Source organism: Alexandromys fortis, unplaced genomic scaffold (assembly GCF_014885135.2).
Source record: "Alexandromys fortis isolate MF-2015 unplaced genomic scaffold, M_Fortis_MF-2015_v1.1 scaffold_206, whole genome shotgun sequence".
Classification (NCBI taxonomy): Eukaryota; Metazoa; Chordata; class Mammalia; order Rodentia; family Cricetidae; genus Alexandromys; species Alexandromys fortis.
This window is the reverse complement of record NW_026068097.1, coordinates 60,298-81,386: the sequence shown is the minus strand read 5'-3', so window position 1 is coordinate 81,386 and position 21,089 is coordinate 60,298. Positions and strand designations below refer to the sequence as shown.

General features: G+C 50.0%; 1 protein-coding gene across 10 annotated transcripts in view; it reads left to right on the top strand.

Annotated features, from left to right (window-relative positions):
- Nucleotides 1–320: 320 nt before the first annotated feature.
- Znf185 (zinc finger protein 185 with LIM domain) overlaps nt 321–21,089 on the top strand; it is a 51,195-nt gene continuing 30,426 nt past the window's right edge. For 4 of the 10 annotated variants that reach the window (XR_007588913.1, XM_050123645.1, XM_050123637.1 and 1 more), the window contains exons 1-15: nt 321–490; nt 11,499–11,578; nt 11,747–11,870; nt 12,202–12,264; nt 13,432–13,470; nt 13,554–13,631; nt 14,157–14,243; nt 14,914–14,997; nt 15,951–16,034; nt 16,293–16,334; nt 17,241–17,315; nt 17,471–17,560; nt 18,089–18,175; nt 19,455–19,553; nt 20,230–20,328. Coding sequence is in view for 9 of the 10 variants with exons in the window: in XM_050123645.1 (XP_049979602.1) it covers nt 11,551–11,578; nt 11,747–11,870; nt 12,202–12,264; nt 13,432–13,470; nt 13,554–13,631; nt 14,157–14,243; nt 14,914–14,997; nt 15,951–16,034; nt 16,293–16,334; nt 17,241–17,315; nt 17,471–17,560; nt 18,089–18,175; nt 19,455–19,553; nt 20,230–20,328 (1,079 nt within the window). In the remaining variant the exon portion in view is untranslated. The remainder of the gene's footprint in view (nt 491–11,498; nt 11,579–11,746; nt 11,871–12,201; nt 12,265–13,431; nt 13,471–13,553; nt 13,632–14,156; nt 14,244–14,913; nt 14,998–15,950; nt 16,035–16,292; nt 16,335–17,240; nt 17,316–17,470; nt 17,561–18,088; nt 18,176–19,454; nt 19,554–20,229; nt 20,329–21,089) is intronic. The other 6 variants (XM_050123639.1, XM_050123638.1, XM_050123642.1 and 3 more) reach the window with 6 other exon arrangements.

The window sequence follows — 21,089 nt, the reverse complement described above, 5'->3', positions numbered from 1 at the left end:
AGGCAGTGGGGCCCTTCACGCGGTGGAGGCCTCCCAGCCCCGGGGCCGGGTGCCCAGAGGAATTAGCCTGGAAGTTTTCCATGGCGGCAAAACTTTCTGGAGCTCTCTCCAAGCCAGGCGAGTGGAGCCCCAGCCTTGATTTCTCCAGCAGCCCCGCGGGACGGAGCAGGGAAGGGGTGGGAGGACCGAGGACACTGGCGGGAGAATGTGCGGAATGTGCCAGGCGCATCTACCTACCCCAGGAGAGGGCAGAGGAAGGGGGCCGGCCGAGGGGAGGGGCGAGGGGCGAGGCTCCCTGCAGCCGGAGAAAACCTGTTTGTTCTAGGGCGGGCGGAGCCCAGTCCGTGCCTCCCTGGTTCCCTGCGCTCCCCGCTGCGGCCCGTGCCCGCCGACGCGGCCCGGTAGGGTCAAGCGCTGCCCACCCGAGGGAGCCCGCGCACCACACTCGCCTGACCCTCTGCCCATCCCACAAGCCAGGCACCTGTACCAGGTAGGGTTGTCGAGTTGCCTGCCGTCCGAAGGACGCGACTGATCGGGAGGCAGCAAGGGGCACCCGGTCTGTGTCCTGGACACAAGGAAGAGCCTCAGTTTCCCTACCCATAATTCATACTTGCTCCAAGCATCCCTTCTGGGGTTCCCATCAGGGAGGCAGTACCGTCGGTTTTCTGCTTTTCACTGCGAGTGAAGAAACTGAGAGGCAGGGTACTTCAGTGTGACCAAGAAAGGCAGGCAAGTGGCCCTCTGGCCAGCCTTGTTCCTCTGTCCTAATCATTTGAGGATGAGATCGATTGTTGGTAGAGCGCCGGCTGGGAGGGGGCAGGGTGAGTCTAGAGTTGGTGTTTTGCAAAAATCACGGAATCTCCCATCCTCGGTAAAATGTGCCCATTTTGTAGATGAAGAAACTGAGGTGCAGAGGCAAACTCCAAGAATCCCCTCAATGGCCTGGAGCCTAGGGCAAAGGGACTTGATGGTGGTTTGTGATAGAAATGTGCTGGGCATTGGGCAATCTCAGGGCTGGAAGGGAGCTGCTCATACTCAGACAGAAGGCGCCGAATCAAGTGTCACTGTGGTGTTATCAGTGGGATCTGCCGTATACAGTCTCTGTGACTGGATTCTTTGTGCGGGGGCAGGGGGAGCCAAGAGCCTCGTCCTCTTTGGAACTGCATAGTGATACTTGGCCTCTGAGAACGACTGAAAACTCGGGCCCTCCTGTCCGCTCTGCCACTTCCTTCCAACCTGTGGCACCTGGAAGCTCCACTGGTCACAGGGAGAAGCCTACCAGGTCCACCTTCCCCTTCTGGGCCGTTGAATCTCTGCAGTTTGTTGGGAGTTGTGATCCCCACAAGGCATTTTTACTGAGTTTTGATCTTAAGGTGGTTGGTGACACTTGCTCTTGGACTTGTCTTGGTCTCATGGCTCCTTGGAGTTCTGGTCATGGTACCTGGATTGGGGTAGAAAGCAGGTTTTCACAAGCTGATGAGCCTGAAGTGGTAAGGGGCTCTGAATCCCAGAGCTGCAGTTGGGAGACTTAGGAGGTTATCTTCCCATAGCCTCAGCTGGCTCATCTGAACAAACAGTGCCAGCTTGGGTGCCAACAAGTCTCCAGGGCACAGGTGCATTCACCAGGTCCAATCTGCTGGAGGGCTTTAGTGTATGTGCTGTTCACTGCACCACCCTCAGCCCACTCACCGCAGGGTTTGAAGGAACAGTGCCGTCTCACCTGTCCTGCTCCTGTGGGTTCTCAGGCCTGGCTAAGGTAGGCATTGGCACCTGTTGCTGAACTTTTTTCTGCATGCCAAGAAAACACCCCCAATTCTGGATTGATGTATTCTGAAAGCCAGAAACCTGCCCTTCTCCTCTCTCACTGAAGTCTCCCTTTAGTTTAGACGTTGCTTCAAGCCATAGCCTATATTGTGCCAGGTCACACATAACACAAATTTGCCTTCTGCTTGCTGAGCCCTGAGACCACTTTCATTGCCAGCCCCATGGTGACATGGGACAGAATCATTGCCAGGAAAGAAGAAAGCTGCTTTCTAGGGTTCTGGGGCTCAGAGAAACTTCCTGTGTTGCAGTCCAGACTTTGGACACCCATGGTTGAGAATGGACCTGGGTGCCCACAACTTGTCCAGCCTCTTCTTCCCAAGCCAGGCCCTACCTTGCCTCTTGCTCCCATGATCTTAGAGGAGGAATCATCATTCCCAGTTAAACCCTCTCCTTGTACCAAAATGCTTAAATAAAAGGTAGGGGGAAATCTAGGCCATAAGAAGTGCCCAGGTTTGTACAAGTGGATAGTTGCTGAACCGGATTCTGAACTCAGTGTGGCCTCTGGGCCTTTCTCTTACCCATGAGGCCATAAAGACACTATTCTCACTGACAGCACACCCTGGTAGGGACAATACGTTGGCTAGTTCATCCCCCTGATCTGCTGTCAGTTCCTGTAGTTCCTGTATCCTGGTCCTAGTATGAGCTGGCTCTCCATTGATATGCCTGGTGTCAGTTCATTTTTCTCAAAGGGAAACTGAGACATGGAATGGAGCCCTTTTACCTTGTGTGGATCCACGTGGAAGCATCTGGTAGGTCTTTTCAGTTCAATTTCCCTGCTAGAATGGTCAGAGTTAGAGGGTGTGGACAGGGAAAGGGGTCTGAGTGGAAAAGAGACTGGAAAACTCAATGCCAAGAGGCCTCGTGTGTGCCGTTTTCCTGGGCTGATGTGCACACTTGGACTCAGAGGCGAGGAGGCTGGAAGGGATCTGCAGCTCAAGCAGATGTCCCTGGGGAATTTGCTCTCAGAAACAAGCTCTGGGCTTTTCCTGTGGGCAGTGCTTACTTCTTGTTTTGAGGGAGAGGAACTTAGGGGTTAGGTAGAGCAGAAGACGGGCAGTTCTTTACTTACTTGGTAGCCCCTCTTCTTGTACAGTTGCCCTTGAGGTTACTGCTGGTGGCCTGGGGGGAGGCTGTGGAGCTCTAGAGACACACCCTGGATTCAGAGGAGACTTGGCCTCTGGGACAGTGGTGGGCAAGCCCAAGCTACTGGTGGTGCCTGTTGGTGGTCCCTGTCTTTGCATCTGTCTGTGGGCACATCTCAGGCCTGAGGTTCAGCCCCCTTGGGCTAATCCCTGTGATGGTTGGCTCAGAACACCACTTTGTGATGACTAAGTCACTTTCCCAGAGAGCTTGATGTGGCAGACAGTTGCTATGGAGAGAAGAGGCACCAGGATTCCAGTCACAGGAATGGGGAGCCCTGTTGAAAATGCTGACATCAGGCACTGCCTGGTTTAGCCTAGAAAGAAAAAACCACAAAACCCAAAAAACAGACCTTGCCTCACTATTTCTGTCCATGAGCGCACTCATCTCTCCTACTCATTCTTCTATACTTTAGGACCTGAGCCAAGGGCGCCTCCTTGGGAAATGCAGAACTCTGGCAGGGCCCTCAGGGCTTGTCTCTCTTCCTCTGACTTCTGTGTATCTCCCCAGCACCCAGCCTGACTAGTACTTTGCCATAGGTGCTTGTTGTAGAAAAGAAAGTGTGATCTTGGGCAAATGCATTCTCATCTCTTGACTTCCATATTCTTATCCCAAAATGGGCATTGTTGTAAGGCAAGGATGGAGTGAAAGGGACTTTGGGTTTAAGCTAGGCAGGGAAGTATGAGAGAGGGTACAGAGGACCTGGACGGGAAGCCTGCGGAGAAAGCTGGAGGGGCTGCTGGGGAGTGATCCTTTTCTTTCTCACTAGAGGATCACTTGCAAAAAGGACAAAAGCAGTCTGGGCCAAAGTTAGGAGCAAGTGGGGCTGAGTTCTTATTACCTTGTGCTCTGGCAGAGAGTGGACAGGTGGCAGCTGTGGGGTACACAGGGGAGAAAATGTTGAGGTGGTGGTGGCTTCCAAAGTCCCCAGCCCCTTTTGACCTCGTGATGTGCCCATCTGCAGATGGAGATAGCATCTCTGAGTGACTAGGGCTGGCCTGAGACCTTAGAGCTCTTGTTGTAGAAAGAGCTATTGGGATGTGAAGGTGTTGAGATTGCGCAGGTAGCTTGGCCTGTGGAGGAAGGCCTAGGAGCTCCTCATGCCCTTTCTTGTACTGCGGAGGCAACAATGGTAACAATGCAAATGGCTCATATGGGAAATTAGAGCAGGGGTCTTGGGAGCAAAAGGTCCCATGGTCCCTGCTATCCTCAGCAGGCTGCCTAACCTAGATATCTCAGAGGCATCACTGAGCGCTCTTCCCAGCATCCCTTAGTAGTCCTGTAGACCAAGGCACCCCTGAAGTGACCCAGTTTCTCTAAGCAGGTGTTTGAGTCCATCCCTCTGAGAGCCAGAAAATGGATACAGGAGAGCCGGGGAAATTCTAGGGTCTTGGGAATGGCAGATAGCTAACAGTACTCCTTCCCCTTTGGGGTTTCAGCTCCCTACCCAGTTGGGAAGGACTTGGCCTGTGTCAGACATCTTCTTCCCAGGATCTGCAGACGCCAAGAAGTCTAGAATCTGGGGTTTGGGGATGGGATGGCAGGAGATGAAATTCCAGACTTTCATGTAGAAGTCATTTACCTGTAAAGCACATTTAAAATACACCCCCCATGCTTGCTTTTTCCATATTACATTTTTCCCTTTGCAACCCAAGTCTCTTCCAATTTTTTTTTCCACGTAGTATCCCTCCTTCCCTCTGCCTTGTTGGCCTGCAGGCAGGAGCTCCAGTGATTAGAGCAATGCAGACAGGTCGCAGGCTCCTGCCAGAGGGGCCCAGCCTTCAGTTCCTAGGATCTGTACACTGAGTAGCAGACTCAGGAGCTCAGACAGGAGCCAGCTGCTGCTCAGCCTTTGCTCTGGCAGAGCCAGCTCTGTCCAAGGTCTCTAAATCACTTGCAACTCCCCTCCCAATCCCAGCTCTGGATCTCAGCACCTCCTGCACTAGCGACAGCAGTGTCTCTTCTGGATCCTTATGGCTGGAAAGCAACCTGTCTGCTGACTACTGCTGGGGCTCAACTTGAAGACAGTGGGACTCAGAATGCCCAAGGTTACAAAACCTGGCCACAGGATACTGCTTCACAGATGTAACATTTCATCATTCCAGTCCTTTTGGCCTAGAGAATCAAGTTGGCAGCTTGCGTGATAGCTTAGGTCAGTCTGGGTCCAAACTTCATGGACCAAGTGCATTCCTTGAGAAAGGATCAAACCAGCGCAGCTAACTATGCTGAGTGTGAGTTGGGGATAGAGGTCGTGTTTCCTAGCATTTTCAGCCCCTCATACTCCTGGCAAGGACCTGGAGTGAGAACCCAGGGCTTTTTCCAGCCTGGCAAACCCCATGTACCTGCTCATCCTTGCACTTCTTTCTGCAGCCTCTAGAGGGAGACTGCCGCAGCCAAGACTGCCTGCTATGCTGGCCTTCCACCACCCATACAAAGCAGCAAACACTGTTTGGGTTCTGGTGGACAGGGTGATAAGCAGAGAAGCTGTTCTGATGCCTCTGCTTTCCCCCACAGGAAAAACCAGATACGGGCTTGGATACATTTTGAGAACAGGGCTTCCCTAAGGCCATCCTTGCATCTGCTGGCATAGGTTGGGTTGGGCAAGAAGGGAGGGTTGAAAGGACTCTGGCCAAGGAGCTACCTAGGCTGGCTAGACTCTGGGGTTCAGGAAGCTTGAATTCTCAGAGCGGAAGAGTCCAAATATGGCTCTTGCAGGACAGCTGTAACATCAAGGGTCTCTCTCCCTTGTAGATTTAGATTTTTTCCAAATTTGAACCTGTACCCATACAGTAGTGAGGAACCAAGGTGACATGTGGGGAAAAGGAGGGTTTTTCCAGGATGCCAGAGCTAGTATGAGGATGCATTCTCCTTCCCACAGAACAACTGTCTTCTCTGAGACTGCCCATCCAGGAGATTACCATTGGCTGCATTCATCCATCTTGAATAGCAAGTTCCTTGGAGACTGGGACTCTGTCACTTTGTTGCTGTCCTCATGACCAGCTACATCCAAGCCTGTGGTTCTGTCACAGAAGGTGGACCCTTTGCCCCCAACAACAGAGAAATACTTGCAGGCAAACCTTTTCTATAGCATGGCCTGATGTCAGGCTGACAGGGGCACCTACACTGGAAATCTCCAGCCTTATTGGATTCATACAGATGTCGTTTGCTACGTCTGTCTTTAGCCACTGGGTCCCATGCTCTTGCTCTATCCTGCTATTTTTGTTTCATGCCTAGGGAGTCCCTCTAGGGCTGAGATATAAACTCTGTAAAACCGGCAAAGCCAGGATTGAGCCCTACAAAAGGTTTGCAATGGTTGCTTGCAGATTTGGAGCTGGGCTTCCTCTCCAGTCCTGGGCATAAGGAATCACAGTTTATCCTTGGGAATGAAGCCCCCCCCCCCTCTTTATGCTCTTGCTTGCACTCAAACTAGCACACAAGCACTCAAACAAGCACTTTCACCTGTGTCCTCTTGTTGTAGAATATTCTTTTAAGGTGTGTTACATTTGTTTATGCTCTGGAACATTTGTTTAATGGTGTAAAAATGTGTTGCTTTTGCTTGTGCTGCATTTGTTTAACTCTGTGAAGCTGTGATTTTTTTTTTTTTATTTTTTTGCCTGTCTAAAACACCCAATGGGTTAATAAAGCGCTAAATGGCCAATAGTGAGGCAGGAGCAAGGATAGGCGGGGCTGGCAGGCAGAGAGGATAAGTAGAAGGAGAAACAAGGAAGAGCAAACAAGATCAAGAAGAGGATACTAGGGGCACCTACCCAGCTCCCAAATAAATCACACATGGAGGCTTGTTCTTACTTAGAAAACCTGGTCTTAGCTTGGCTTCTTTCTAGCCAGCTTTTCCTTTCTTAAATTATCTCATTTACCTTTTGCCTCTGGGCCTTTTCTTCTATATGTCTTATTTTTCTTCTTACCATGGCTGGCTGTGTGGCTGCCCCCTAGCGTCCTCCTCTCCTTGTTCTACCTTGCTCCTTCTTTCCTACCAGATTTCCCCTCCTATTTATTCTGGGCCTGCCAGCTCCCCCACCCTTCCTCCTGCCTCGCTATTGCCCTCTGGTGGCATCTCCTTGTCACCCTGCACTAAAATGATCGCTGTTCTGTGATCTTAGAAGTCAGCACTAGGGCTGGGGATTTATCTCAATTGGTGGAGAGCTTGCCCTGGATTCAGTCCACAGCACTGCTCAGAGCAAGTGTGGTGGTCCAAATTCACACTCCCGGCACTTGAGAGATGGAGGCAAGTGGAACAGAAGCTAACACTCATCCTTGGCTACATAGTATGTTCAAGGCTGGCCTGGAATAATAAATAATGTATTCATGAATGAAAGAAAGAAAACGAAACAATGCTAGAGGCTTTCCATCTTTCATTCCCAGTTTACCTCTGCTTGACATCTGGCTCCAATCTCAGAGCAGTTCCAGACCCCATATCTCCCTACCACCCAGACTTGGAGAAGGCAACCAGTCTGCTCTTTACTCTCACCCAAGCCCTTGCCAGAGCAATCCAGTTCCAGGGATCTTTGGGCCAAGAGCGGAGGACCAGCTGCTAATTGGATTAAGTCCTTCTTACCTCTTCCCAACATCTATTCCAGCTCTCTGCAAGATGCCCAGAAAGACATGGGTCCTTCCTCTTGGGGTGGGCGGATATGAAAACAGTAGAGGGCCAGAGTGAGGGCCCCAGGGTGGGGTGGCACCCAGAGGATACCACAGCCACTAGGGAAAATTTACCTCCAAGCCCATTTCCCCTGAGATTCCTACATCCAGACTAGAGCATCAAGGAGCCTGAACTTGGTCAGAAGGATGTTAGCTCCTTAGACAGGCCACCGGACTTTTCTTTTCTATCATGGTTTCCTCTTCCTCTATGTTTAGTATAATATGACCAGGTGGGACTAGGTTGTGATCCAGAGAGAAGTGGGGAAATGAGATTTGTGCCTCCCAAAGGTAATTAAATGTATTTGTGGGGGGCGGGTAGGTGAATGGTGTGTGTGAACTATGTATGTGTGTCATGTATGTTAAATGTGAGTGAGGAATGTGTGATGTTTGTGGATGTGGGGTGATAGTGTGTGTACATGTGTGGTGGGTGTATGTGTGTGGTGTACGCATGGCGGGTGTATGTGTAGAGGAGTATGTGCAGGGTGTGGGGTTATTATGTAGTGTGTGTATGTATGTGGTTTATATAGAGATATGGGTGGTGTGTGTGGTGTGTATATGGGGGAAGGGGTGTGTATCTGTGGTTTGTATATAGTTATGGGTGGTGTGTGTGGGTCTAGGGTGTAAGTGTGGTGTGTGTATGGAGTGTTGCATGCATGTGTATGTTTGTGTGGGGTGTTTATATATGTGTGTGAGTATGCATATGTGTGGATGGTGTGTGGTATGTGGTATGAGGTGTGTGTAGGAGTGTGTGGTATGTATATAGTGTGTGTGTTTGTGGTGTATGTGGTATGTGTATGTGGGGGCGTACGTGTGTGATGTGTATATGGGCGTGTTGTATGCATGTGTATGTGTGGGGTGTGTATGTGTGTGAGTATGTGTGTATGTGTGAATGGTGTTATGGTATGTATATGTGTGTGCTATGGGGTGTGTGCATGAGTGTGGTGTATATGTAGTGTGTGTATGTGTTTGTGGGATGTGGGGGGAGTGTAGGGGAATGTTGTATGCATGTGTATGTGTCATGTATATGTGGTGTTTATATGTGTATGAGTGTGTATATATGTGCTTTGAGAGCATCTGGATGTGGAAAGGACTGGCCCCATCTACCGCGCTCAGGCAAGCCAGAGTGCTTCTTCTATTTTTCCCTTTGCCCTCCTCAGCCTAACCTGCCTCAAAGAGACATGTACAGATCAGAAGTGAGATCTTCTATGTAAGTGTCCTTTAAGATGTCCCCCTGAAGCCCCACTACCTGGAGGCCTGCATCACAGTACCTCTTTCTTGCCAACTGGGTAGAAAGCCCCAAGAAGAGTTAGTTGGCAACTTCCCAAAGAGCCAGAAGTCATTTCTCCATAAAGGCAGAATAGAAATGTGTCTTGGTGGGACATTTGGGAGGCATTTTGAGGGAACCCAGGGCCTTGTGAGTGCTCAACAACTACTGATATAACTGAACTACATTCCCGGGCCCATTCAGGCTTACTGTCTTGTTGGGAAAGGAATTGGGCTTCTGAGATGCAGTCAGGCTGAAAGGAAAGCAGCGGATGCAGGAGCACCAGCCCTGGTTCATTTCTGGCATGTACCCTTGCTCCTTTGCCTGGAGAGTTGCCACTGGTTCTTTCATGCAAAGAAGTAAGGGACTATCGAAGTTTTTCACATTTGATAGCATCAAAAGACCCAGGGACCAAGGGCTCAGGCTTCAGTGGTCTGCCTAGAGGCATTAACTGTACCCATGCATTCTGGCTCATGGGGTCATTCCACATCTTACTACAGCTTCAATGCCATGATGAGGTGTCATTCCTGGCATGCAGAAGATTCAGCCTGCCTGGACTGCACTTGGTACAGTTTATGGGAGAGCAGGCTCTTGCTGATGTGGCTTATTTAGTCTGGTCTTTGCCCCCATCACTTCCCCTTTAAGTGTGCCCCCGACTTCCATGGAAACATGTCCAGGTCCTGCCAGCTGGCACCATTACTGAGCTGGTCAAAGCCTAGCCCTGGAGGGACCCAGAGGGTAGAAGACCCTAGGAAGGAAGGATTTTTCCTTAGCACAGCCAGGGCCTTGCTTTCTGTCATGCCCACAGCTCTGAACATCCCAGGCTGTCTTTAGGTTTGCAGGATCAGCTGTGATTATTCATGGTAGCATCCAAACCTGTCACAGTCTAGGAGGTTACCTAGTCCTCAGCTAGTCCTCAGCTTTGGGTCTCTCAGCATGGAGAGCAGATGAATAGCCCTCTTCGGGCCCACTCTCGGCAAGCCAGGGAGGAGGTGATGGGGGAGAACAGAGAACGAGGAACCTGTTGGCCCTGACCAGATTATCTTCCTCATCTGATTCTGAGGTCACTCCTTAGCACTGGGTCCGTGAGGAAACAGGATGAGGAGCCAACCCCAAATAGGACTACATCATCTTACAGATAACAAAACTGAGGCCGCCCAGAGCAAATGAACGGATTTGCCCACGATCTGACAGCTACTAAGGTGTAAAATGGTGGTTCAGTCCTAAAGCAACGGGTTCCCTGGACCCTTGCCCTATCTCCAAGCCTACCCCGAGAGGTGTTTCGCCTGAGATATGCTTCAGTCCTACCCTCTCAGTTCTACAGTGCCAGGTCAACTCCGTACTAGTCTCCATGACACTGTTGGCTTCCTCGTTGCCAACTCTCCTCCCTAGTCTCTTTCCCTTAGCACTCTTTGTGATCTGCCCTTAATAACAGACTAGAACAGACAGTTCCTGAGAGGCAACAAGTTCCATATTCTCCAGGTGAGCAGCAATGGCTGTACGGGTAGGTGTGGCATTCAGCTGGTTCTCTAGGCTCTCTCTACACTTCAGAACTCTACTGCCTCTGTCCTTCCTGATCCCTGAAGGAAAGTCTGCATGATCTTGGTGTGGTAGGATCACAAAGGGCCTCTACGAGTTCATTTTCTGTCATGTAGGCGACGTAATAACCAGGCGAGCTTAATGTGAAACAGCAAATTTTAATGAAGGGATAGCTTACAACACCAGGGATCCAGCGATGAGCAGGAGATACAAAAAAGAGAGGCGGGGCTCACGCCCCCCCCCCCAGACTTATAAGTAAACATTAGCCCGAGGCAAACACGCCCCTCCGATGGGCTGGGCTATCCCTACACTGTCATAATGTAGTAGCTGAGGCTTGGTGCTTTAGAGAGGACAGATACTCATTTAGTTCTGGAGACTCGAGGCCATGGTCTGAGCGGTCACTCGGGCAAGGAACTCATGGCTGGTGGTGTCACCGTGGCAGGTAGGAGAATGTGCATGTCAGAAAGACAACTTACATGGTGAACTGGGAAGCCAAGGAGAAACCAGAGCTGGGCTAGACTTGCTTTTGGGTGACAAACACCCATGAGAACTAACCAAGTTCTCCCAAGGCATTAATTCTATCATACAACAGTTGTCCCCGCAATCTAATTACCTTTCATTGAACCTTACTTTTTGTGGGGGATGGGGATGCGTGTGTGGGTAGAGGGGATGAGTATGGATGGACTTGTGTTTACATGTTCATATGCACATGTAGAAATCAGAGGTCAATAGCAGGTGTCTTTATCACTGTTTGCCTTACTTTATGAAATAGGAACTCTCCGTAAACCTAGAGTTCACCCATTTGGCTAGACTGACTGTCCAGCAAGCCTCAGGGATCCTGCTATCTTTGCCTTCCCACTGATAGCAATAAGGATGTATTATTATGCCTAGCACTGACTGAGCCATTTCCACATCCCCCCCCAACTTCACTCCTTAAAAGTCCCACTACCTCTTTGGGGACCAAGCTTCCAACACAAGAGCCCTTAGGGGACACACCACATTCACACTCTAGAGGTGACCAATAAGCCATTAGAAATTCATGTATTGACAAATCTGTGTTTGTCTTTGATCCCAGGAGCCCACTGAATCCACTAGTAACATTACAACTCTGTTGAAAACGAAACATCATGAGCACTTCAGGAGGTAATGGAAAAGGTGAGCCTGGGCTACATGTCTGCTTGAATTATTACCAGCAAACCCCTAGAGGGACATGAATGTTGCCCAGGCAGCCGATGGATGACTTCATAATGGGAGGGCTGGCAAGGGCCCTGGGACTAGGGGCTGGGGTTCCCCTGTTAAGGCTCTTAGGTTTGCCCCTGCCAGGGAAACCTTTGTCAGCCAGTGAAGAGGAGCGGAAAAATGTCCTGAAGCAAATGAAAGTGCGAACTACACTGAAGGGCGACAAGAGCTGGATAACTAAGCACGAAGACTCAGACGACCATGCTGTGTAAGTCCAGGAGGCCAGGCCAGAAGGGAAGGCAGCAGTCAACACTGAGGGTGGGGGCTTGGCACCCAACCCTAGCTAGGGATGCTGAGGACATTCCACCATTTAGAGCTAGGTCAGGCTGTGGGTCACCAGCCAGGTGAGGGTAAAGCCTGAACACAGCCACAGATGGGATGCTGAGGCATGTGTGGTCACACACCTGTTAGGTAGGTCGGGAGAGGAAAAGGTAAGATGCAGTGATGGTGCATAGTAGGCCGGTTTGGGGATGGAACCACAGGTTAACAGGTGGCAAGGAGCATGGGAGCCACTATATTCAAGTCCTATCTTTCCACAGAGCACTTCCCTCGGGACAAAACTACGCCACACCCTCATCAGTTGGAGAGGGATCAAATGCCAGGTAAGAGGTAGTACCTAACTGACTCTTAAACGGACCGCAGAGGCTCTTCTGCTGCAAGGAGGGGTGGACATCACATAGGGAGCACATAGGGAGGCTGAATTGAGTCATTTGAAATACATGGATAAGACAGGCTCTTTGGGCTTCCCTTTGAATGTTTTTTTAAAAGATTTATTTATTTATTTATTTATTATACAGTATTCTGTCTGTCTGCTTGCTGGCCAGAAGAGGGCACCAGATCTCATTACAGATGGCTGTGAGCCACAATGTGGTTGCTGGGAATTGAACTCAGGACCTCTGAAAGAGCAGTCAGTGCTCTTAACCACTGAGCCATCTCTCCAGCCCCAATTTTTTTTTAAGATTTATTTATTTAAGATTTACTTATTTATTGTGTAGGCCAGAAGAAGGCACCAGATCTCATTACAGATGGTTGTAAGCCACCATGTGGTTGCTGGGAATTGAACTCAGGACCTTTAGATGACCAGGCAGTGCTCTTAACCAGCTTCCCTTTGAATGTTTCTGCAACTTGGCCATCTCCAAGAAGCTGCTCCCTGATAAAATCACAGTCTATAGGAATAAATGCTAGCTAGGGCTTTGTGGTACCCTTAGACCTACCTAGCTGCACTATTCCAGCCCAGAACTCTAATATTTCTGGATAGGACTATCTGCTGAGACCTTGTCCTCTCGCCAACTCCTTGAAGGGGCCCTCATTGCCTTGCCTGAGCCCAAGATTACCCCCTCACTACTTCTAGCATGCTCTCCCTAGTGCAAGTCTTCTGAACATCATCTTTTGTTGACAGATAGCAAGCCCCAGTGCCCAGAAACTAACATTTTACACTTTCAGCACCACTAGGGGCCAGAGGAGTGGTAAGGGAAGGCCAGAGAGCATTACCTTCTGTTCACTTCAGCCCCAGACTGAGGCAGCCTGGGCTCTGACCAAGGGACTTTCAGTCTGCTCCAGGAGGCCCTGGTGCCTGGAAAGCAGAAACTTCTGGGAGAGACTGAAGGAAAGCTAGGTGGAGCAAAGTGGGCACCTGGCCACTATATTGGGACACACCTGACCACCCTACTGGGATAGCCATCTGCTGTAGTTGGGAACCAGTAAAAATCGGTGGCCTGAGCTCTGTAGTGAGGCTGCTATTCCCTTCATGTCTCCTTTTCTCTTGGCAGTTCTCCGAACACAAAGGCTCCTGCTGGTTATATCATCCGGTAAGTGATCTCAAGACTCTACCGGCATCCTCATACCACTAGGGCCACACCCAGACTTCTCAATACCTTTCGGTCTCTTGTAGGGGAGTGTTCACCCGAACAATAGACAGCTCATCTAACTCCCAACAGCAGCACTCTAAGACCAATGGAGCTCCAAGAAGGTACATCCTTTGTGTGCTGGCCAGATGATCAATAGGAAGGTGGGGGTGTCTTGTCCCGAGCCAAGACCAAGGAAGGGCTAACAGAGGAGTAAGAGAATGTCCTGCCTGGCTCTGGCCACTGGCCAAGGGCAGTGACTGGGAGGGGAGCTCTGCATAGAGATGTGGATTATGCCTCCACTTCCTAGTGCCCACAGCCCTTTATTTTACTTACCCCATGTCCCATTGGCTTCACAGCTGGCACCTTGCTGAGAATATTGAAGCCATGTGCTTAGTTCACCTTCCTACTATGCCAAGGAGGCATGTTATGTAAACACCTTGCAATTAGTCATTATGCAAATGAGAGCCTGGCGGGCTGTTTCCTTGTGATGGAGCTGGGTCTGTCATGCTCAAAGTGCCTGGCAGGGCTGACAACAAGGAAGAACATGTCCTAGTGGCCTGCGTCCTGTCTCTACGGGGCTGTGTGGGTAAAGTTAGAGGCAAGAGCTGACCTGTGGTTGGGCAGATGGAAATGTCTTGCTCTTCTAGTGCTTCTGGACTGCCGGGAGCAGCTAATTCTGCTTTTGCTCCTCACTCCTCTGGTTATAAGATGACTACGGAAGATTATAAGAAACTGTGAGTATATAATGATCCCAGACACTGAACCCATCGAGGGGAGATGGACACTTACTTCTAAACTAGTCACTTATCTGGGGAGATCTAGTCTTATTGGCTTGACAGCCTTGCCACTTATAACTGTGGCCTGGAGTAGAGGGTGACACAGCTCTAGAAAATTGAATGGCTATTTCTAATACAATTATATGAGGCAAAGCAAAAGCTGTAAGGAACTTCTGGAAGGAGCACATTCTAGAAAATGGACAATGAGCCATGGCCATGAGGCCTGCTGCTCACTGTCTGTGTTTTCTGGATATACCCCTGTGCCCCTTCTTAGGTCTCAAGTTCTCAGGCAGGGCTGGCTTCAGCTAAGCTATGCTTGGAAGCATGATGTTTCTTACATTGTCACTGTCCCCATAGACTATTGCTGTGGGCATTTTGTGTCTAAAGCTTCGCTTCACTTGAGCTTCCTTCCAAGGGTCCCAGGCCCGGGAGGAGAGCTCTGGACAAATGTCTGGATTGTGCCAGCACTTCCCAGGACTCCACATCCTTGTACAGCTTATTCCTTGCCCCATCGTCCTGTTAGTGGTGTTGGCAGTCAAGAAGCCAAGGTGCTAAGGGGAGTAACTTGCAACAGGGAACAGGAAGGACATGGAGGAAGAAGATTCATACCTGTTCCTGTCCCCCACAGGGCACCGTACAACATCAGGCGCAGCTCCACATCAGAGATCGAGGAAGTGGAGGTGCCCTTCACCTCAGATGAACAGAGACGGAGGTAATGTTAGCCCTTATAAGCATAGCCATGAGTATGGCCAGGGCCAGAGCCTGTGCTGGAAAGGATTCTACCAGTCAGAGCACAAAGTGCATAGCACATAATCCATGAGGACACTCATGGTGTGTAGGTCCAGTTGGCATTCCACAAGTTCGTGAACATCTCAGTGCTGGGCCAGCTCAGGAGACGCTCCTGAGAACCTTGCATGGGTAGAATCTAGGAAACACAGGACCATGGATAAGGCTCACATGTAGATTCAAACTGTCTCAAGAAACTTGAATAACATTCAGGGTAAAGTGCCCCGGGGAAGGCTGTCTGCACCCGCCATCTCTGGGTGTGTTGTGTTTGCAGTGTTGTTTGGTTGCAGGAATGGTCTCCAGAGTTTCAAGTGCCCCTTGCTTACAACGGAGGAGCCCAACTAAAGGCCAGCATCAGCCAGCTCATATGTGCTTTAGGAAGCATAGTGACAGTCCCTTTTGAAGGCCTGGAAGGATGGCACTTCTGTGCAAAAAGAGCACACAGTTGCATGAGCTTTGAAATCTGGATAGTGCAGGGCCATGGGGAATGAATAAGAAACTCTGGAGGTGCCTCACATTGAATGCCATTCTGACACTTGCTTAGGTGTGTGCACTTAGGCAAACGACCAGAGCAGTGGCCAGGCTCCATCAGTTACAGAGTATATCAGCACCTACTTGCCTGGTTGTGAGGATCGATGAACCAGTGTGAGAATGTCAGCATCCAGGGCTGGGCTTGACATGTGCTACATGCTCCCTAAGAAAAGGTCCTTCCCTTGGTGTCCATGGTTCCTCTGAATAGTTCTTAGAGCAGTGCTATCCTAGCTTACCCTCCTCAACTCCCTGAGGGTATTCCTGAGTCAGTCCGTGAATCTCCAAGGCTAGACTGGCAGAGTGGCTAGTTTGACACACGTCAGATGCCCTCACCTCATACCACCCCAGGTCACAAGCTGCAAGTGGTGTTTTGAGGAAGATGGCCCCACGGGAACACTCTTATGTCCTCTCAGCGGCTAAGAAGTCCACTAGGTGAGTTGTGCAGGAATGAGGCCCCATGGGCTTGAGCCTGCCTTGGCCATTACTGACTCCATGACCCGAGGTCCTTCTCCTCTACTGGGGTTTCGGCTTTCCTCTGACTGGTGAAAGAATAAAGGTATTCCAGCTTTGACCTTCTGGCGAGTCTCAGATGTACTTCTTAGAATAAAATCAGGAGGTACTGGGAGCAGGAGAGGCTATAAGATGGCACCCGCCCTTTTCCAACATATTACCACTCTGCTTCCTTTCTAGCAGTCCTACCCAGGAGCTGCAGGCCCCATTTATTGCAAAGAGGTGAGTATCACCAAGGGAAGGAAGCCTCAGGAGCCAAATGCTAGCCAGGCAGCGAGCCTCCTGTCAGGGAGCGTAGAGAGTTGTCTTCCCCAGTCATAGCCCTGCCCTGTACTCTCCTGTTGCCCAGAACCCCCAAGAGATGCTCCCTAGGAGTTGATGAGGATGTTATGGATTGGTCCTCTAGGGCAAACGGGGAAAAGGGGAATGATTGCTTTGTCAGGAGACTACTAGCTGAGCGAGGCAAGGATCAATTTCTGTCGGAGGAAAATGATGGATAGAAGATAGAGAAGAAACTTATATGAAGGTGAATCTGAGGGACTGGGACCTTTAGTTGAGTGGACATCAAAGGTGGCATCCATAATAAGCTGTAGGTGGAAAGTCAGTGAGGAACCAGTGTTCAGGCCAATACCTAGGCAGAGCAAAGAGCAGAGCGGAAATAGGGTGCTGTTGAGTGACAGTTGCTGACCAGAAAGCAGGGAGTGGCAGCACAAAGTACCAGAGAATAGTGGGTGCTTCTTAGCTCTCAATAATGGGGTAGAATGTTTTAAAACCCCAGAAGTGGAGGTCAGAACTCTGAAATTGGGGTGTTGGAAGGATTGGGACAAATCATATTTGCCTCACCAAGCTAATGTCTTCTTCATTCACATCGACTGTGTCTGTGTCCAGATTTCCTTAGTCTCAGAAGGACATTGCCATTGGATTCAGGGCCTCTCCTAATTTAGCAGGACCTCGTCTTAGCCTTTTTACATCTCCTAAGAACCTATTTCCAAATGAAGTTCCCTGGGATCCAGGGACTAGCCCAGTGATAATGTCCTACCCACTCCCCCTGAGCTGGAGTGGCCAAGACACAAGTAAAAGCACCAAGGTAGCTGAGAAAACCACAGGGGCCACTTTTCTTGCCCACAGGGTTGATGTGGATGAGGATGTGCCTCCCGAGAAAAAGCAGGAGCCCCCTGCTCTAGCACGATCTGTTTCTGGCAGGTAACAGTCACTCCTTAGCTGTGAGAGATGGGCCACTGCAGTGGCGTCCCATTCTTACACTTGCTCCTGGTACTTCCCTAACTTGGCCAAGTTTACCCCACCTAGGGGGCAGGCCTGTTGTCTCCAGCACTTCTCACATCTGCCTTCTTTGCCAGTGTAAATGGAGGAAGAGCCCACGTGTCTCAAGCAATTCTACTTGGGTGCATACCAAGTGTTCCCAGCCCCTCTGGAAGCCAGGAACCCAGGTGGGTTTCAAGAACCATCTCTGGACTATGAGCTGGTAACATGGTTTCCCGCTGGTCTGACTGGCTGTGTTTGGCAACCTAGGAAGGTCTAGTGGTGCGGTGACAGTGCCAGGTCATCTAAGTTCTGCCTGTCTCACTTTCAGGTTGCTGCCTCCCATGCCCTGGTGGCCTTTCTAAAATGTCAACCCTCGTCTCTACTTCAAGCCCATTTCACAGCTTCCTCTTAGCAGACACATCTGTTCAAATGCCCATCTAGAAGCCCCTGTACTTTCTAAGATTGGCCTAGAGTCAGCTCCAAGTAGGAGACTGGCAATACCCTTTCACCCGCCTACAGTCAGTGACTTGAAATTAGTTACAGTGCCAAGAAGACTCAAACAAAGAACAGATGAGGGCAGAGAGGTTGGGAAGATGGGTCTGAGTATCACACTGCAGCTAAGCACCAGACAGAGAATGCTCTTGGGTGCTGACACAGAGGGAAAGAGGAAGCTTCTCTCCCAAAAATTCTCCAGTCTCTCCTTTGGCCCGCAGTTTGAAAACTGAGGAGATCGTCCGTTTGCAGATCACAACCCCCAGAGCAGGACTCCGCCTGGTGGCCCCAGACCTGGAAGCCCTGAGGTACTGAGGCCCCATTGCTGTCCTGCCTCCCTTTGCACCTTTCTCAAGATGAGTAGGAAGCAGGAGGCTCAGTCTAGCACTGTGGGAATAACTAGTTGGTAAAAGGTGTGGCCAACCTGCATTCTCTTCCAGTCTCTCCATATTTTATTCAACAATAATTATGTAATGAGTATTTGGTTTTTGTCAGGCCAAAGGCCTGGCCCTGAGACCCAGTGGTAACTGGAACTCCCTGGGACAGAACTACTGATTCTGACAAGATCAACCTACATGACCATAGCATGTCCTCAGAAAGTGACAGGGCTGACCAGCCAAACTGGGTAGGGACACTGGGTCTGTGGATTTTAAAAGCAAGGTTTTAATTGTCTTGTTTATAAGAGAAGGCATTGGGGTGGGGTTCTTGGGTCAGCCTCCATGGCTTATAATGCCACAGTGCCCTGTGCTTAAGATGAGGAACACAAAGGTCCAAGCTCTTTTCCTGGGAGAAGCAGCACGATCCCAGACGAGGGAGCACAGCTCTCTGGTCTCCTGAGCATCAGGTGGGACATCTGGAAACCAGGCATGGATGACAGTGTTACCCAGCGCTCCATCATCAATCACCTAACACTCTGCCACCTTTCTTTCTGTCTGACTTCCACATTCCTGCGTGGGGACATTTGGAGATCATTAGATGATGGCAGGAAAGGAGTGTGAGTAGCAGGTGGTGGAGTATGTGGACAGGGAAGAACACTGGAACATGAATTGGTAAAGGACAGATAAGGTGGAGAAGATAAAAGGATACCAGAAATATGGAACCAGGGAAACAGAGGGTATCACAGGACTGAGGGAAGAGAGATTGGAAGTCTGAGGGAGAGACCCACTGGTGGGTGACCCAGAGTAATGCCAAGACTGACTCCTGGACTTGATAACATGGCTCCCTGATGAGGAATTAGGATTAGAAAGTTGAGGGCAGATGCCTGGGCTCCAGCTCTTCTTGTTACTTGTGGAACTTGGAGCACACCGCTCAGGCCTTCTGAGCATCAAGCGGCTCATCTGGAAAATGCGCATGGATGGCAATAGTACCCATGTCTTGAAACTGATGTGGAGAATTAACATGTGGAAAGTTGGAAGAATAGAGTCTGGCCCCTAGTCGATGCCAGTGAGGAGTAGTGAGTATTTGTGAGTTGGCCAGCCCATCATTAGCAAATTTTCAGCACCTAAGAGACAAGCAACATCTAAGGATGAGGTGAGCATCAGAGTGTGGGTGGTTGAGGAGTAGTTAAGTCATTTCTTTCCTCTGCAGGCCTTCCCATAAAACCAATGAAGCATCACACTCTGAAGACTTCAACAGAGATTCAGCTTGGGAGGCTAAGTTTAAGAATTGCAACACAGATTTGGAAAGGTAACTCACTGTGGCGAATAGACCTTCCCCAGAATACAAACCCATGTGCATGCAACCAAAGGGCTTCCATGGGCCTGGATCCAAAGTCAGCAGCTGAACTAAAGATCAGCACTATACTATTGCTACCTGTCTGCAGAGGGGAAAGTGGAGGGGGAGAGAGGGGGGCCCTAGAGAGAGCAAAACTGTAGTATCTCCCCAAATATCAAATTGCAGAGGGGCACCAACTCCAGACCAGGCTCTCCCTCTCACAATTCTCCCCCTCCCCCGCTTTTCATTTGGGAGCTCTAGACCCCTAGTGTGGACTGAACCCTGAGAATGAGGGAAAGGGGCCTTAGATGGATGAGGAAGGGAAGTTTTTCTGTCTGCCCTCTCTGACTTGCTAGCACCCCAATTCCCTGTCTCTTGCTCTGGTGAGCATTGGCCACTAATGTGGCTACCTCCCCCTGAGTTTCTAGCTCATTTGGTTTCTGTTCATGTTCCTTGCCCATTAAATTTGAGTGAAACAGAAATACTTGCTGAAAGAGTCCACTTAGGCTTGTATTGACTCTGATCAGAGCAGTTTAGGGAGCTAAGCAAAGACTTCTGCTCCCAAGTTATCAGACATACACTCAAGACATCGAAATTACACAAGGTTGCGCCTGATTAAAGTCAACAAATGCTTCTCTTCCAACATCAGATCAGCTGCACAGTTGGATGGTGGCAGTGAGGAACCAGAAGCCCCAGAAGCCCCACCAGAAGGTTTGGCTGGAGCAGGCGCGGGTGCAGAGCAAAAAGAGTAAGATTCTAGTGGGAGACAGTTCTCACAGATCCCTGTGACAGACCAGGTTTAAGCGGCCAAACTGCTTGCACTGCTGGGATCGGGACTCATCTCTCCGGTACTCCCCCGTCCTTTGCTCTTGGATTTTCAGTCTCGCCACTGCCACACCTCCATTACTGACTCTCCGATTCCTCCAGAGCTAATGCAAGCCGCTAACTCCCAGCTAAAGGCCTAGCCCTCAGCAAGGACTGGCCCTGGGTGGAATAAACTAAAAGAAACAAACTAACAAATGGCATAAAAATGGAAGAATCAGTGCCTTCTTCCTTCATGGCTGAGCTCTGAAGACAAATCTAGGGTCCCTTTGCCTCTTTCTCCCTTTCCAGAAGAGGAAGAAGCCCCTCCATCTCTTGCTTGCCTCACACTCTTCCCTGATCAAATGTTCTGAGAGTCACTGAAAGAAGTAGACGAGTGAAAGAAGCCCTGGCTGAGTCAGGAGCCACTCTTAGCGGGTGATTTGAGGAATCATCCCCGGAGAGAAAGGCTAGTTATACAGATGTTGGCAAAATAATAGTACAGTTTCAAACTGTACGAACAACATTATGGTTGGTCTGTAGAGAGCTGAAACTGCTGGAGGGCCGGCCCAACCCCATGACCTCCTGAAGTCTACCCAGAAGGATCCTGGTAGGATGCTCTTCTGGCTGCTTCCCCAACTGGATTTCTTACTAACTTAACTAGTTGCAGTGGGTGCCTAGAACCAGACATAGTAGGCACCACCTCTA